Below are 16571 nucleotides of genomic sequence, written 5' to 3'. Positions count from 1 at the left end.
ACTTTGGAGCTGCCAGAGGGGGAAAAGAAAAGAGAAGGATGGGAAGAGAAGAGCAAGTGGAGTAAAGAATAGGTTTGTGCAGAGAATGAAGAAAAAGAAGCAAAACAGGAGAAAAGTGACGGGAAGACAGAATAAGGAAGGAGGAAAGGGAGAAGGAGAGAAAGGAACGTATGCAAGCAGAGAGCAAGCAAGAAAGGAAAAGAAAACAAAAAAAAAAAAAGAAAGAGGAAAAGAAGAAGCGATCGAAAGGGGCGAGCGGGAGGAGGCGGCGTGAGCGGAGCTGAGCAGCGCGGGTCCGGGGCGCGGGCGATGTCGGGGAGCGTGTGAGGCGGCGGAGCAGCGCACGGTGTCGCTGCAGGCTGAGAAAGGGCGGCGGAGCGGCGAGGCGGCTCCGCCCCGGTGCGGCGGAGAGGCCGCCTGTGAGCGCGGGGGGGCGGCGCGGGGCGGTGAGGAGAGGCGGTGCGTCCGGGCGGCGGCGGGGAGCCGTGCGGGGCCCGGGCGGGAGTCGGCGTCGGCAGCGGGTATGGGGGTGTGTTGGGGTCCCGCGGTGCGGGTGCTGGTGCTGCAGGCGGCCTGGGCGCTGAGCGGCGGGCAGGTGCGGTACTCGGTGCCGGAGGAAGCCAAGGGCGGGACGGTGGTGGGGCGCCTGGCGCAGGACCTGGGCCTGGAGGCGGGCGAGGCGGAGGCGCGGCGGCTGCGGCTGGTGGCGCAGGGGCGGCGGGCGAGCGTGGAGGTGAGCGGGGCGAGCGGGGCGCTGGTGGTGAGCTCGCGGCTGGACCGGGAGGAGCTGTGCGGGAAGAGCGCGCCGTGCGCCCTGCGGCTGGAGGTGCTGGTGGAGCGGCCGCTGCGCGTCTTCCACGTGGAGCTGGAGGTGACCGACATCAACGACAACGCCCCGCTCTTCCCCGCCGCCCGGAAAAACCTCAGCATCGCGGAACTGTCGCTGCCGGGGTCTCGGTTCCCGCTGGAGGGCGCGTCGGATGCAGACATCGGAGCCAACGCGCAGCTCTCCTACACCCTCAGCCCCAGCGAGCATTTCGCTTTGGATTTACAGCGCAGTGAAGAATTCCGCGAATCCCTTTTCCTGGTGCTCAGGAAACCGCTGGACCGTGAGACGGAGCCTGTGCACCGTTTGGTGTTGACGGCGAGTGACGGGGGCCGTCCGTCTCTGTCGGGCACGATGGAGCTGGTGATCTCGGTGCTGGACGCCAACGACAACGCACCCCAGTTCAACCAGTCGGTGTATAAAGTGCAGCTGCCAGAGAGTGCTGCAGAGGGGACGCTGGTGACACGGGTGAACGCCACAGATGCGGACTTGGGAAGCAATAGCGAAATGACGTTTGCTGCGAGTACTACTTTTCCACAAGAGGGATTAAAGCTTTTCATTCTAAATCCGAAGACAGGGGAGATCCATCTGACAGGCGCTCTGGACTTTGAAGACGTCCATTCCTACGAGATAGAAATCGAAGCGAGAGACAAAGGGTCCCCGCCGCTGTCGGGTCACTGCAGGGTGGTGCTGGAGGTGGTGGACGTGAACGACAACGCGCCGGAGGTGTGGGTGACGTCGCTGTCGGTGCCGGTGCCGGAGGACGCGGCGGTGGGGACGGTGGTGGCGCTGCTGAGCGTGTCGGACCGGGACTCGGGGGCGAACGGGCGTGTGCGGTGCGCGGTGTGGCCGGCGGCGCCGTTCGGTCTGGTGTCGACGTTGCCGGGGTCGTACTCGCTGGTGCTGCGGGAGGCGCTGGACCGGGAGCGGGTGTCGGAGTACGAGGTGGAGGTGCGGGCGGAGGACGGCGGGTCGCCGTCGCTGGGCGCCAGGCGCGGGCTGCGGGTGCCGGTGTCGGACGTGAACGACAACGCGCCGGCGTTCGCGCAGGCCGTGTACACGGTGCTGGCGCGGGAGAACAACGCGGCGGGCGCGGAGCTGGCGCGGCTGTGGGCGCGGGACCCGGACGAGGCGGGCAACGGGCGCGTGAGCTACTCGGTGGCGGAGGGCGTCGTCGGGGCGGCGTGGGCGGGCGGGGGCTGGCGGGCGGCGTCGAGCTACGTGTCGGTGGACGCGGAGAGCGGGCGTCTGTGGGCGCTGCAGCCGTTGGACTACGAGGAGGTGCAGGTGCTGCAGTTCGAGGTGCGGGCGGTGGACGCGGGGTCTCCGCCGCTGTGCGGCAACGCGACGGTGCAGGTGTTCGTGGTGGACGAGAACGACAACGCGCCGTCGCTGCTGCCGGCTGGCGGGGGCGGGCCGGGTCCCGGGGCGGCGGGGTCGTCGGCGCCGGAGCCGGGCTCGGGGGCGTTGTGGGCGTGGGCGGCGTGGGGGGCGCCGGCGGGGCAGGTGGTGGCGAAGATCCGCGCGGTGGACGCGGACTCGGGCTACAACGCGTGGCTGCGCTACGAGCTGTGGGAGCCGCGGGGGAAGGGCGCGTTCCGCGTGGGGCTGTACAGCGGCGAGGTGAGCACGGCGCGGGCGCTGGAGGAGGCGGACGGCCCGCGGCAGCGGCTGGTGATCGTGGTGCGGGACCACGGGGAGCCGGCGCGCTCGGCCACGGCCACGCTGAGCGTGTCGCTGGTGGAGGGCGGCGAGGCGGCGCTGGCGGCCTCGGGCTCGTCGTCGTCGTCGTTAGGGGCGGGGCTGCGTCCGTCGGCGGGCGCGGAGGGCGGCTCGGCATCGGCGTCGGCGTCGTCGACGAACGTGTGGCTGGTGGTGGCCATCTGCGCGGTGTCGAGCCTGTTCCTGCTGTCGGTGGTGCTGTACGGGGCAGCGCGGTGGGCGCCGCGTGCGGCCGTGCTGTCGGGTCCTGGGCCGGCGACGCTGGTGTGCGCCAGCGAAGTGGGCAGCTGGTCGTACTCGCAGCGGCAGAGCCGGAGCCTGTGCGTGGCGGAGGGTGCGGGCAAGAGCGACCTGATGGTTTTCAGCCCCAACTTCCCGCCACCGCCCGGTCCCACGCTGAAGGAGCCTCAGCCAGAGCATCCCGCTCTGCTGGACACGGTCAGTGGACTTCTCCTGCTAACCACTCTCTGCTTCCTCCAACGTTTCCATTCTTATCCAGGGGCTGGGTGAGGGTCTCAGTCTGCACGGCCTGTGGGTGGTGGGGCTTGGCATGTTCCTGAGGATGTCAGGTGGACCTTTGTGTCTACCCTCACGTCCTTGCTGGAGCCCCTAGCTTTGTCTTGTCCCCTGGAATTAAGTCAGTATGGATTGGTGTGAGATGTGCTGTGACATCAGATTTTGAGAGGCTCATGCTTGCTCGTGTGTGGCATTTCCACCCAAGCTTGGTGATGAAGTGCGAGACACACAGGCTGTGTTTGGTGATGGTCCCCCAGGCCCTTTTTGCTGCCTTATTACCTGTGCTGACTGCTGACCATGTTGTTGTCACGTGTACTTTCTTCCCTATGCTCTTCTTTCATTCTTCTCTGCAAGAGACCCTTGGGACCAGTGCAACTTCTCACAGATTTTCTCTCCCATGCTGTAATTTCACCATTTTGTTTTGCCCATCATAGTAGTTATGAAAGTAGTTATGAAAGTGGACTTTTCATTTTTCCGGGAGAGAAGAGTGACTGAATGCAATTGTTAGAAACAAGAATTTCCTTTCTCTTCCTGCACTCCCCTGCCTGGGTTGGGAACTTGCGTTTGTGGCTGGATGTACACTGACCTGTTTGGATATTCTTTTAATAATTACATTAGCAGTGACAACCTTACAAGTTCCCTTGATATCCTCTTTTCCAGAAAAAAAAAAACCAACAAATCCCATCTCAACCAAATTCTGCTACACGGTAGATATCATCGGCTCTATTGATGTGTTCATCACCATGTGTGTTAGTCTCTCGGAGTATGAAATCAATGCCCATTGCCATTAAAGTTGTCCTGACATAACTTCTACAGACAGTATTGCTCTCAGGTCTCTAACACTGTTCCGTGAAATTGCTGAAGCATTGCCAGACATGAAGGGTAAGCTACAGAGAGTTGTTACACACCGTATATATGATACCATCAGTGTGGTTTTTATGGTGTTCTCATTGATGGGAAGGGTAAGAAAAATTCAGAATGAGCGTTGACGTGGGAAGGGAAACTGTGTCCAGTTTCAGAAGTGATGGTGGCACTGGAACCTGGTAGTGCCTGGCCATTACCTGGTTTGCAAGGTTACCTAGAGGAGTGGGAAGAATTTTCTGAGGGCACTGGAAATTATTGGGAAGGCCATGGGCCACGTCATAAGATGGAAATGGGAGATGTTTTTGTCTTGAGAGTGCATGTTCCAGAGTGAGAAATGGAAGATGGCTAGAGGAAAACAAGAGGCACGATGGGCACACAGTGTTCCTGCCCCGGAAGTTTTTCAGGATCCAACGGTCTGGAGTTGGAGGCATTCTGGATGTTGAGGCCATATGTCATATTGAAATGCCTACAATGTGTTTTGACTTTATGAATATCTCCCACCAGAGAGAGTCCCTTGTGCTGCCGTTGCCTGACTGACCTAGGAAATGTGTTGGGTAAAAGTGGGTAAGATGCAGAGTGCTGAATACTGTCTGATGAGCATTTTGAGTCCTGTTTAGGGAAAGAGCCTGTGGGAGGGCAGCGCTTCAACCTGCTGTCCTCGTGTAGTGGTGGGCATCAGTAACAGTTTCCACAGCCGTTGATGTTGCCATGATCATAGAATCATAGAATAGTTTGTGTTGGAAGGATCCTTTAAAGGTCATCCAGTCCAACTCCCATGATAGTCTGTTGCATGAGGAGGTGGGTGTAATCTTTGTGCACTTGACTTCCCCTACTTGCGCGTTTGCAGAGTCAGCCTTGGTAGAAATGGTGTGTCCTGTTATCACAAGTGGCTCATTGTGATGTCTGGATGTACGCGCCAAACCTCCAGAGCAGCCTAGCTCTGTTTTTCTATGGTACAGATTCTCCCACTCTGTAGACATTGTGAGTCCTTTTGCACCTCAGCAATTGGTGTGGTCTTGAAGAATAAGATCTGTGTGGACTGGGATCAGAGCTGTCACAACTGTAATCACAGAACCTTTCAGAACTCAATTTCTATTTGAAATCGCTGAAAAAGTGCAAAACATCTAGGTACCTGGCAAGGATCTTAAGAATCACAGAGTGGTTTTGCAGCACTCCATGTATTCTTTGTGACAATTGTGGGGGGTGGTGGGGATGTGCAGAGGCCTGTGTCTTGTTCAGGGAGGGGTTTACAGCTGAGGCATGTTCTTATGCTGGAGCAATATCTGAGTATTTTGTGAGTGATGACTCCAAGTGGCAGAGATTTCGACCTGGGCATGTATCATGTGGAGTGTGACCTCGAGCGGGAAAGAGTCTTACCTAATGGAAATGGAGACACTGGGTAGAACGTGGTCTGTGTCATTGGGGAAGGACTGGAGAACATCTGCTTATGACCTTTACTGACTGCTGAGCATGTTGGTATGAGCTGTGGTGTATTCTAGAAAGATCTATCCTCGTCCTGTTCGATTGTCCTCTGGAAGAGATGTGATTCAAGTGAGAATTGGGACTTGAGGCTTTTCTGTCCCTGTGGTATAATTTCACCATTTTTCTTAGCCTAAGAAAGACATTGATTAGTGAAGGCATGGTGGACATTTCCTATGTTGTTTTTCCAAGTATGTTGTAACTGTAGTTAGTAGTAGAAAGTGTTCGGAGAGAGGAGTGTGACACAATGTAAATATTAGAAATGGGAATATTATTTTTCTGCTCCTTTTTTTCCCCTGAATTTGTGGATTTGCAATCCTCATCAGTGAAGTGTCGTAACGTATGATGGCCTCTTTTCAGGTTGTTCAATGTTTGTATCAACAGCTGTTTTGTTTCAAAAGCCCTGGAAATCTTCTTTTCTGAAAAGAAAGTAACACACACACAAAAAAACCAAAACAAACCCAAAACAAAGAACTACCCTTCTCCAACAAAGCCCAAATTAAATTATCCTACACAATCAATGTAATCTATTATGGTGATGTGCCCATCAACTTCTGGGGTTTGCTCTCATAATATGAAATCAATGCCAGTGGCATTTAGAGCTGTCTCGACATCACCTTTAGAAATAGTATTGCTCCCAGCTCTGACACGTTTCCAACCGATATAGCTGAAGCATTGCCAGACATGAAGGGTGAACAGCAGAGAGTCTGCCAATGCTGTGCGTATGACAGTATCTGCATGGTTTTTATGGTGCACTCATTGATGGGAAGGGTGAGCAAAAGCCAGAGTGAGCCTTGAGTTAGGAAAGGAAACTGTGTGATGTTCATGGAGGTGAATGTGGCAGTGGCCATTTCCTGATGTGAAGGGTCATCTTGAGCACTGGGAGGACTTGTCTGAGGGAAGTGTAAAACCTTGAGAAGACCATGGGCCATGTCATAAGACGACATAAGAATGTGCTTGTCCTGAGAATGCATGTTCTAGAGTGGGGAATGGAAGATGTCTAGAAGGCAGCATGAAGCAGGATGGGCATGGAGTGTTCTTTTGAAGATTGTTTCCCAGGCTCCAGGGATCTGGAGTTGGAAGCCTTCCTCATGTTCACATAGAACTTGGTATTGAAATTCCCACAGTGATTATGAGGTTATAAAATCCTCCCACGAGACAGAGCCCTTTGTGCTGCTTCCTGCATGATGCAGGCAATATGTTGATAGAAGTGGGTGGCATGCTGACCACTGAATACTGTCTGATGGACCTTTTCCCTCTTGTTTTGGGAAAGGTATTGTGGGAGGACAGTGCTTCAATCTGCTGTCCTTGTGTAGTGATGGTCATCTACAGTAGCTTCCACAGCTGTTGATGTTGCCATGATAGTTCCTTGCTCCTCCTCAGGCAGGATTTGTAAGGGCACATGAGGAGATGGGTGTAATCTTAGTGGTTTTGTCTTCCCCTACTTGTGAACTTGCACAGTTGGTGTCAGTAGAGATGGTGTGTCTTCTTACGCATGTCTCATTCTGACGTGTGCATACATACACCAGACCTTACACGGCAGCCCAGCTCTGGTTTTCTATGGCACAAATCTTCCCACCCAATTGACATTGTGTATGCACTTGTGCTTTGACATGTGGTGTGGTTCTCTTGAAGAATAAAATCTGTGCAGAGTGGGATCAGAGCTGTCACAGCTCTAATCACAGAATCTTTAAGAACTCTGAGGTACAGCTCTTGTGGTGTTTCCATCTGTGATTGCTGAAAGGCACAAAGTATTTAGGGTGTATTTCAGGTGTCTGGGAAGAGTCTGCCAGACAGTGAGTGTCTTTGATCCGTCCATATGTTCTTTGTGTTGATGATGAGGAAAGGTGAGGATGTGCAAAGGCCTGTGTTATGCCCAGAATGGGATTTAGAACTGGGGTATTTTCTTGTGATGGATCAATGTCTGTGTATTGTGGCAGTAATGCTTCTAATGGCACTGACTAAGGCCTGAGCATCTGTCATGGGGAGAGTGACTTTGAGCAGGGAAGAATCTTGCCTGATGGAAATGGAGATGGTTGGTAGGACACAGACTTTGATATTGGGGAAGAATGGAGAACGTCTGCTTAGCTGGACATATGATTTCTCATGCTGTGTTATAGAGGATACCAGTAAAAAAACATGGAGAAGAGGTTTGGCATTCAGGGCTGCTTGCCTGGGTTCCTCTCAGGACCTCCAGAAGTTCTGCATATCCTCACGCCCTGGTTTTTCTTTTTTTTTGTATTACTGCCTGTGAAGATAACTGCCATGTGTGCCTTTAATCACATGGTTTGATGTGGAATGTTGTTGGTGAAAGAGAAGCTTTTCCAAATTTGCATCATACTGCCAGCCTTCTCTGAATCTGTGCTTAGTAACTCTCTGCCCAGTCTTGCTAGCGAGGGGAAGTAGTGGTCTCTGTAGTCAAGATGTTGGCAAGCCATGCATTTCAGTACACTGGAATGGGTTCCTTTGGGTTTCTTCTCTCAGCAAAAATTACCACCCTTTTCGTTTTTCTTCTTTGACGTTCACAATATATTTATAACTGTGGCTGAGATGCAGATGGCTGAATTTTGTCAGCTGTCTGGTTGCAGAGCTTTGGGCTGTTTGTCGTGAGTGTAGGGGATGGCTTTTCCACTCTCCTGAGCTGAGGTTGACATTGAGAGAATGTCCTTAGCTTTCAGATCTCCCTTCTGGTTCCCCGTTGATGGAAGTGCCTAAGGGAGCCCTACACATTCCAAGGTTTTGCAGAACGTGAGTAAATGTTTTTCTGTTCAGCTTTCCTAGAAATCTCTGATAAAGTTAAGGGAAAATGTCCCTTGAAACCAATATTCTGGTGCTGAAAATATTTCTTACTCTGAAAAGAAACCAGTGATGCTACAGGTAAGTCACTCACATCTGAAGTGGATGTATTTGAGTGATAAATGTACTTTTGTTTCTCTTCAGTTGTGATATTTTTATGTTGGATCAAGCAGATGTCGCCTGGATTGTAACGCCTGTATGTTTGGAGCAGCAAAGGACCGCTGCCTTCTCTCGTTCTTTTCCTCCATCTTGCGCAGTGTGAGCAGGTGGAAACATGGACAGATGGACAAACATTTCATGGAGTGGATGTGTCAGGAGTCAAGGGAGTGTTTTGAGTGAGAATGTCGTGGTGTTTCCTTTGAGGCTTTTTTTTGTGTGTGCGACAGGTGGCTTATGTTGATGGAGAGGTATTCCATGGGGACTACTGATCCTGGGTAGTGAGGTGCTGGCAGTGCATGCCAGCCTGAAAGGAAAAAGGAAAAAAATGAGCTTGACATTCATTGTGCAAGTGGAAAAAAAAAGGCCAGAAGAACAGCTCTTAATTGAAGTAGGTGGCAAGTACTCAGGAGCTGTGGCTGTCCCGTGCTTTTTCAGCCTTTGTGGTCGATTGGCAGTCTTGGCTGTGATAGGTTGATGAAAGAATCCCATGTGTTGTTTGGAGTCATTGGAGCCTGTTTGCTGAGATGTCCAAGTACGTGGGGCTTGGGCTTGTGTTTCCGAGCGTGGTGGATCCTGTTCTAATGTAGCAGAACTGTTCTTTGCCTTGCTCTGTTATTTTCTGGGTCCCCGAGAGGACTGGAGGATGAAGAGTATGGTGGTCTTCCAGAAGAGAAGGGAAGGGAAGGAGACATGCAGGGGCAGTCTGCCTGTGTTGCATAGAGTGGAGGAAAGACGGAAATTTGTTCCCCATCCGGAGGCATAGAAAGGGGAAGGGAAGGGGAAAGAAACCTCTTGCCAAAGGACTTTTCCATGCTTAATGGCTACTATGGTGCAGTCATGTGAAAATTACTTTGGTGAAGGGGAAAAAGAAGAGACATGGATGGAAGCAGAGGGGAGCAGGAGGAAAGATTAGAGTAGGACAGACTAGGAAAGGAAAAGGAAGAGAAAGCAAACAAGGAGGAGAGAGAAAAGAGAAAAGGACGAGAAAGGAAGAGAAGACAAAAGAGAAGGGAAGAGAGGAAGGGAGGGAGGAAAGAAGGAAGGACATTATCAGCATGCACCAACCTTATCCCTGCATACGTAGGTGGAGTTGAGGATCTCAGCATCATTGATAACTCAGGTATGCTGTGTAAGGATTGATGAAAAGTGGTGAGGAAGAGCAAGGAGCTGTTGCCTGAGGGCCTGTCCGTGCTTCATGGCAGGTGTGAGGTAGTGATCTAGAAAACTCAGTGATAAAGGGAAGAAGAAGACAAGAGGAGGGCAGGACAGGGACAGGAAGAGAAGGAGTAAGGGGATTCAGAAGTGGAGGAGGGAATGATAGAAAGAATGACAAGCAAACGAGAACGATGCAAGCAATAGAGAAAAAGAAGATAAAGAAAGGAAGAAACAATAAACAAGTATACTAGCAAGCATGGCGCTATCACTGTACACAGAAAGGCAGGGAGGGAGAGAAACAGAGGATAGGAGGAGGAAAAGGAAAGAAAAAGGCAAGGAATGAGGAAAAGAAGCAAGAAAGTCATAATGGAAGAAATATGACAAAGAAGAGAGAGAGAGCAAAGAGCCATAACGGAAATAACGAGGGTGCCCCGCTATGTCTAGACCTTGAATGGAGTTGGTCCCTAACAGCCTCTTCCTTGGTTAGAGTACCGCGCTCCGGAGCATATGGCTTCGCAATTAGCGCTGATGACCCATCATTAACGCTGATGGCTTCTCGTTTGATGGTCTGCGGCGCGGCGGCGGAGGCGACTGTGGAGCTGCCAGCATGGGTAAAGAAGAGAGAAGGATGGAAAGAGAAGGGAAAGAGAGTAAAAATTAGAACACAGCAGCGCAAGAATCAAAAGAAGAAGGAAGAGAAGAAGGAGACGGAATATAAGAAAGAGAAGGAGGAAAGAGAAGGTAGTAGAAACAGGAAGAGAAAGAACGAGGAAAAAAAAGATAAAAAAAAAGAGAACTGATGGAATAAAGTATCATAAAACAGGCAAGTGAAACGAAGACAAAGGAAGAAGGCAAGAAAAAGATGTATGGAAGCGAAAAGCAGGCACAAGAGCAAAAGAAAGCGAGCGAAAGGGGCGAGCGGGAGGAGGCGGCGAGAGCGGAGCTGAGCAGCGCGGGTCCGGGGCGCGGGCGATGTCGGGGAGCGTGTGAGGCGGCGGAGCAGCGCACGGTGTCGCTGCAGGCTGAGAAAGGGCGGCGGAGCGGCGAGGCGGCTCCGCCCCGGTGCGGCGGAGAGGCCGCCTGTGAGCGCGGGGGGGCGGCGCGGGGCGGTGAGGAGAGGCGGTGCGTCCGGGCGGCGGCGGGGAGCCGTGCGGGGCCCGGGCGGGAGTCGGCGTCGGCAGCGGGTATGGGGATGTGTTGGGGTCCCGCGGTGCGGGTGCTGGTGCTGCAGGCGGCCTGGGCGCTGAGCGGCGGGCAGGTGCGGTACTCGGTGCCGGAGGAAGCCAAGGGCGGGACGGTGGTGGGGCGCCTGGCGCAGGACCTGGGCCTGGAGGCGGGCGAGGCGGAGGCGCGGCGGCTGCGGCTGGTGGCGCAGGGGCGGCGGGCGAGCGTGGAGGTGAGCGGGGCGAGCGGGGCGCTGGTGGTGAGCTCGCGGCTGGACCGGGAGGAGCTGTGCGGGAAGAGCGCGCCGTGCGCCCTGCGGCTGGAGGTGCTGGTGGAGCGGCCGCTGCGCGTCTTCCACGTGGAGCTGGAGGTGACCGACATCAACGACAACGCCCCGCTCTTCCCCGCCGCCCGGAAAAACCTCAGCATCGCGGAACTGTCGCTGCCGGGGTCTCGGTTCCCGCTGGAGGGCGCGTCGGATGCAGACATCGGAGCCAACGCGCAGCTCTCCTACACCCTCAGCCACAGCGAACATTTTAGGATAGAAGAGGAAAACAGTAGCTCGCGGAGTAAATCTCTGTTCCTGGTACTGACGAAACCGCTGGACCGCGAGACGGAGTCTGTGCACCGTTTGGTGTTGACGGCGAGTGACGGGGGCCGTCCGTCTCTGTCGGGCACGATGGAGCTGGTGATCTCGGTGCTGGACGCCAACGACAACGCGCCCCAGTTCAACCAGTCGGTGTACAACGTTCTTTTGCCTGAAGATGCTTTAGAGGGGACGCTGGTGACACGCGTGAACGCCCCGGATCAGGACTTGGGAAGCAATCAAGAAGTGATTTATGAAATTGATACTTTTTTTCCTCCTTCGGCGTCAGATGTGTTCAACATCGATCCGAAGAGCGGGGAGATCCGTCTGACGGGAGCCCTGGACTTTGAGACAGTTAGCTTTTACGACATCCACGTTAGAGCTAAAGATAAGGGCACGCCCCCGCTGTCGGGTCACTGCAAGGTGGTGGTGGAGCTGGTGGACGTGAACGACAACGCGCCGGAGGTGTGGGTGACGTCGCTGTCGGTGCCGGTGCCGGAGGACGCGGCGGTGGGGACGGTGGTGGCGCTGCTGAGCGTGTCGGACCGGGACTCGGGGGCGAACGGGCGTGTGCGGTGCGCGGTGTGGCCGGCGGCGCCGTTCGGTCTGGTGTCGACGTTGCCGGGGTCGTACTCGCTGGTGCTGCGGGAGGCGCTGGACCGGGAGCGGGTGTCGGAGTACGAGGTGGAGGTGCGGGCGGAGGACGGCGGGTCGCCGTCGCTGGGCGCCAGGCGCGGGCTGCGGGTGCCGGTGTCGGACGTGAACGACAACGCGCCGGCGTTCGCGCAGGCCGTGTACACGGTGCTGGCGCGGGAGAACAACGCGGCGGGCGCGGAGCTGGCGCGGCTGTGGGCGCGGGACCCGGACGAGGCGGGCAACGGGCGCGTGAGCTACTCGGTGGCGGAGGGCGTCGTCGGGGCGGCGTGGGCGGGCGGGGGCTGGCGGGCGGCGTCGAGCTACGTGTCGGTGGACGCGGAGAGCGGGCGTCTGTGGGCGCTGCAGCCGTTGGACTACGAGGAGGTGCAGGTGCTGCAGTTCGAGGTGCGGGCGGTGGACGCGGGGTCTCCGCCGCTGTGCGGCAACGCGACGGTGCAGGTGTTCGTGGTGGACGAGAACGACAACGCGCCGTCGCTGCTGCCGGCTGGCGGGGGCGGGCCGGGTCCCGGGGCGGCGGGGTCGTCGGCGCCGGAGCCGGGCTCGGGGGCGTTGTGGGCGTGGGCGGCGTGGGGGGCGCCGGCGGGGCAGGTGGTGGCGAAGATCCGCGCGGTGGACGCGGACTCGGGCTACAACGCGTGGCTGCGCTACGAGCTGTGGGAGCCGCGGGGGAAGGGCGCGTTCCGCGTGGGGCTGTACAGCGGCGAGGTGAGCACGGCGCGGGCGCTGGAGGAGGCGGACGGCCCGCGGCAGCGGCTGGTGATCGTGGTGCGGGACCACGGGGAGCCGGCGCGCTCGGCCACGGCCACGCTGAGCGTGTCGCTGGTGGAGGGCGGCGAGGCGGCGCTGGCGGCCGCGGGCTCGTCGTCGTCGTCGTTAGGGGCGGGGCTGCGTCCGTCGGCGGGCGCGGAGGGCGGCTCGGCATCGGCGTCGTCGTCGTCGACGAACGTGTGGCTGGTGGTGGCCATCTGCGCGGTGTCGAGCCTGTTCCTGCTGTCGGTGGTGCTGTACGGGGCGGCGCGGTGGGCGCCGCGTGCGGCCGTGCTGTCGGGTCCCGGGCCGGCGACGCTGGTGTGCGCCAGCGAAGTGGGCAGCTGGTCGTACTCGCAGCGGCAGAGCCGGAGCCTGTGCGTGGCGGAGGGTGCGGGCAAGAGCGACCTGATGGTTTTCAGCCCCAACTTCCCGCCACCACCCGGCCCCACGACAAAGGAGATGCAGCTGGAGCCTCCTGCTCTCCTGGACACGGTCAGTGGCCCTCTCTTGCTCGCTTTTTTGCACTTTCCCTCGACGCCCCATGGCCCTTCTCCTCTCTCTTCCCCTCACGCTGCCCCCAGGCAGGCACTGCTGGGAGCTAAGCTCAGCTCGCAGGGCCTGCTGTCGGTGGGTGCTTAGTGGGTGCTTGAGGATGTCAACTGGACCTTTGTGTACGTGGTAAATAAACATGGTCACGTGTTTTTGTTCCCTTGAATTTAATGACTGCCGATTGTGATGAAAGGTGCCACAACATCGGCTTTTGAGAGGCTTTTGCTGTCGGGTGTGTAGTCTTTCCACTCAGACTTCCTGACAGAGAACAAGACATGCAGGCTGTGGATGGTTACAGTCCCCCAGGCTCTATTCACTGCCTTATCACCTGTGCCAGCTGCTGACCGTGTTTGTCTCTATTTGGATTTGCCCCCTGAAGTAATTATAAAAGTAGAGAAGGTGGTGTGGTTTTCTCCTGTGTTCCTTTTTCGAGTATCTTGTAACCATAGTTAGTAGTATAAAATATTCAGGGAGAGGAAAATGACCCTAATTGTTAGAAATGGGAATTTCTTCTCCTATTCCTCTGTCCGGGTGAGAACTTGCATTTGTGTGGCTGGACAGGTGGCTTCATGTACACCAATCTGTTTGGATATTCTTTCATTATTTGCATTAGTAGCGACATCCTTACAAATTCCCTGGAGATCCTCTTTTCCAGAATGAAAACAGACCCCATCTCAACCAAATTCTGCTACACAGTAGATATCATTCACTCTATTGGTGTGCTTGTCAGCATGTGGATTGGTCTCTCAGAGCATGAAATTATTGCCCATTGCCATTAGAGTTGTCCTGACATGACTTCTACAAAAAGGATTGCTTTCAGGTCTGTAACATTTCCCTCTAAAATTGCTGAAGTGTTGCCAGACGTGAAAGTTGAGGTGCAGAGAGATACTAGAAGCCGTGCATGTTATACCATTGTTGTAGTTTTTGTGGTGCTCTCACTGACAGGAAGGGTAAGCAAAAGTCAGAATGAGCTTTGAGATGGGCAAGCTAAACTGTGACCTGTTCAAGAGGTGAATGTGCAACTGGAACAGAGTAGCACCTGGCCATTACCTGATGTGAAATGTGACCTAGAGGAGTGGGAAGACTTTTCTGAGGGAACTGGAAATTATTGGGAAGACCATAGGCTGTGTCACAAGACAAGAATGTGAAATTAACTGCTTGTCAGAGTGGAAAATGGAAGATGGCTAGAGGAAAGCATGAGGCAGGATGGGTACACTGTGTCCCTTCCCAGGATCGTTTCAGCCTTCAAGAGTCTGGAGTTGGAGGCATTGTGGATGTTGAGACCGTGTTTGGTACTGAAATGCCTACAATGTGTTTTGACTTTATGAATATCTCCTACCAGAGACAGTCCCTTGTGCTGCTGTTGCCTGACTGACCTAGGAAATGTGTTCAGTGAGATTTGGTGAGATGTAGAATGCTGAATACTGTCTGATGAATATTTTGAGTCCTATTTTGGGAAAGAGCCTGTGGGAGGGCAGCGCTTCAACCTGCTGTCCTCGTGTAGTGGTAGGCGTCTACAGTAGTTTCCACAGTTGTTGATGTTGCCATGATCATAGAATCATAGAATAGTTTGTGTTGGAAGGGTCCTTTAAAGGTCATCTAGTCCAACTCTTATGATGGTTCATTGCATTGAGGAGGTGGGTGTAATCTTTGTGCACTTGACTTCCCCTACTTGTGTATTTGCAGAGTCAGCCTTGGTAGAAATGGTGTGTCCTGTTATCACAAGTGGCTCATTGTGATGTCTGGATGTACGCGCCAAACCTCCAGAGCAGCCTAGCTCTGTTTTCCTATGGTACAGATTCTCCCACTCTGTAGACATTGTGAGTCCTTTTGCACCCCAGCAATTGGTGTGGTCTTGAAGAATAAGATCTGTGTGGACTGGGATCAGAGCTGTCACAACTGTAATCACAGAACCTTTAAGAACTCAGTTTCTATTTGAAATCGCTGAAAAAGTGCAAAGCATCCAGGCTTCCAGCTGGGAAGAGTCTAGGAGTCACAGAGTGTCTTTGCAGCACTCCATGTATTGTTTGTGATGATTATGCTGGAGGGTGAGGCTATGCAAAGGCCTGGATCACACTCATGGAGGGGTTTACAGCTGGGGCATGTTCTTATGGTAGAGCAGTGTCTGCTAATGTCTACCAATGACTGCCAATGTCATCATTTGGCAGTGATGGCTCCAGGTGGCAGAGATTTCAACCTAGGCATGCATCATGTGGAATGTGATCTTGAGGAGAAAAGAGTCTTACCTAATGGAAATGGAGATGCTGGGTGGAATGAGGTCTGTGTCATTAGGGAAGGACTGGAGAATATCTGCTTATGACCTTTACTGACTGCTGAGCATATTAGTATGAGCTGTGGTGTATTCATGAAACATCTATTCTGCTCTTCGATTGTCCTCTGGAAGAGATGTGATTCAACGTGAGAACTGGAACTTGAGAGTTTTCTCTCCCCAAGGTGTAATTTTTCTTAGCCTAAGAGAGACATTAATTAGCTAAGGTGTGGTGGACATTTCCTATGTTCTTTTTCCAAGTATGTTGTAACTGTAGTTAGTAGTAGAAAGTGTTCAGAGAGAGGAGTGTGACACAAGGTAAGTGTTAGAAATGGGAATATTCTTTTTCTGCTCCTTTTTTTTTTTTTTTTCCCTGATGTTGTGGATTTGCAGTTCTCATCAGTGAAGTGTCATAACTTATGATGGCCTCTTTTCAGGTTGTTTAACGTTCGTATCAACAGCTGTTTTGTTTCAAAAGCCCTGGAAATTTTCTTTTCTGAAAAGAAAGTAACATACAAAAAAAAAAAAAAAAAAACCCAAAACAAAGAACTACCCTTCTCCAACAAAACCCAAATTAAATTCTCCTACAAAACAATATCATCCATTTTGGGGATGTGCCCATCAACACTTGGGGTTTGCTTTCATAATATGAAAGCCATGAGATGGCTAAATGGCCAGTGCCATTTAGAGCTGTTTCAACATCACCTTTAGAAAGAGTATTGCTCCCACGTCTGACATGTTTCCAACCGATATAGCTGAAGCATTGCCGGACATGAAGGGTGAATAGCAGAGAGTATGACAATGCTGTTTGTATGACAGTTGGCGTGAGCAGAGATGGTGTGTCTTCATACACATGGCTCATTCTGGTATGTGCCCATACACACCAAACCTTACACAGCAGCCCAGCTGGTTTTCTCAGGTACAAATTCTCCCACCCAATTGACGTTGTGTGTGTGCTTCTGCTTGAACATTTAGTGCAGTTCTCTTGAAGAATAAAATCCATGCAGAGTGGAATCAGAGCTGTCACAGCTCTAATTACAGAATCTTTAAGAACTCTAATGTGCAGTTCTGTGCTGTTT

General features: G+C 53.7%; 2 protein-coding genes across 2 annotated transcripts in view; both read left to right on the top strand.

The window, feature by feature from the left end:
- Window positions 1–16571, top strand: part of LOC104483350 (protocadherin alpha-2) — a 146282-nt gene that overhangs the window by 34403 nt on the left and 95308 nt on the right. The window lies entirely within an intron of this gene.
- On the top strand, window positions 524–3058 carry LOC147598954 (protocadherin alpha-2-like). The gene has a single exon (XM_086759218.1). It carries the CDS (start codon window positions 524–526, stop codon window positions 3056–3058), a length of 2535 nt encoding a protein of 844 aa, XP_086615344.1.

This window comes from Chlamydotis macqueenii, chromosome 14 (genome assembly GCF_036417535.1).
Source record: "Chlamydotis macqueenii isolate bChlMac1 chromosome 14, bChlMac1.mat, whole genome shotgun sequence".
In the NCBI taxonomy this organism is placed as follows: domain Eukaryota; kingdom Metazoa; phylum Chordata; class Aves; order Otidiformes; family Otididae; genus Chlamydotis; species Chlamydotis macqueenii.
Note: the sequence above shows the minus strand (reverse complement) of the source record. Positions and strands in the feature narration are given on the sequence as shown.

Bases quoted from the DNA above. Each gene is read 5' to 3' on its own strand.
- LOC147598954 (XM_086759218.1), top strand. From the start codon at position 524: ATGGGGGTGTGTTGGGGTCCCGCGGTGCGGGTGCTGGTGCTGCAGGCG.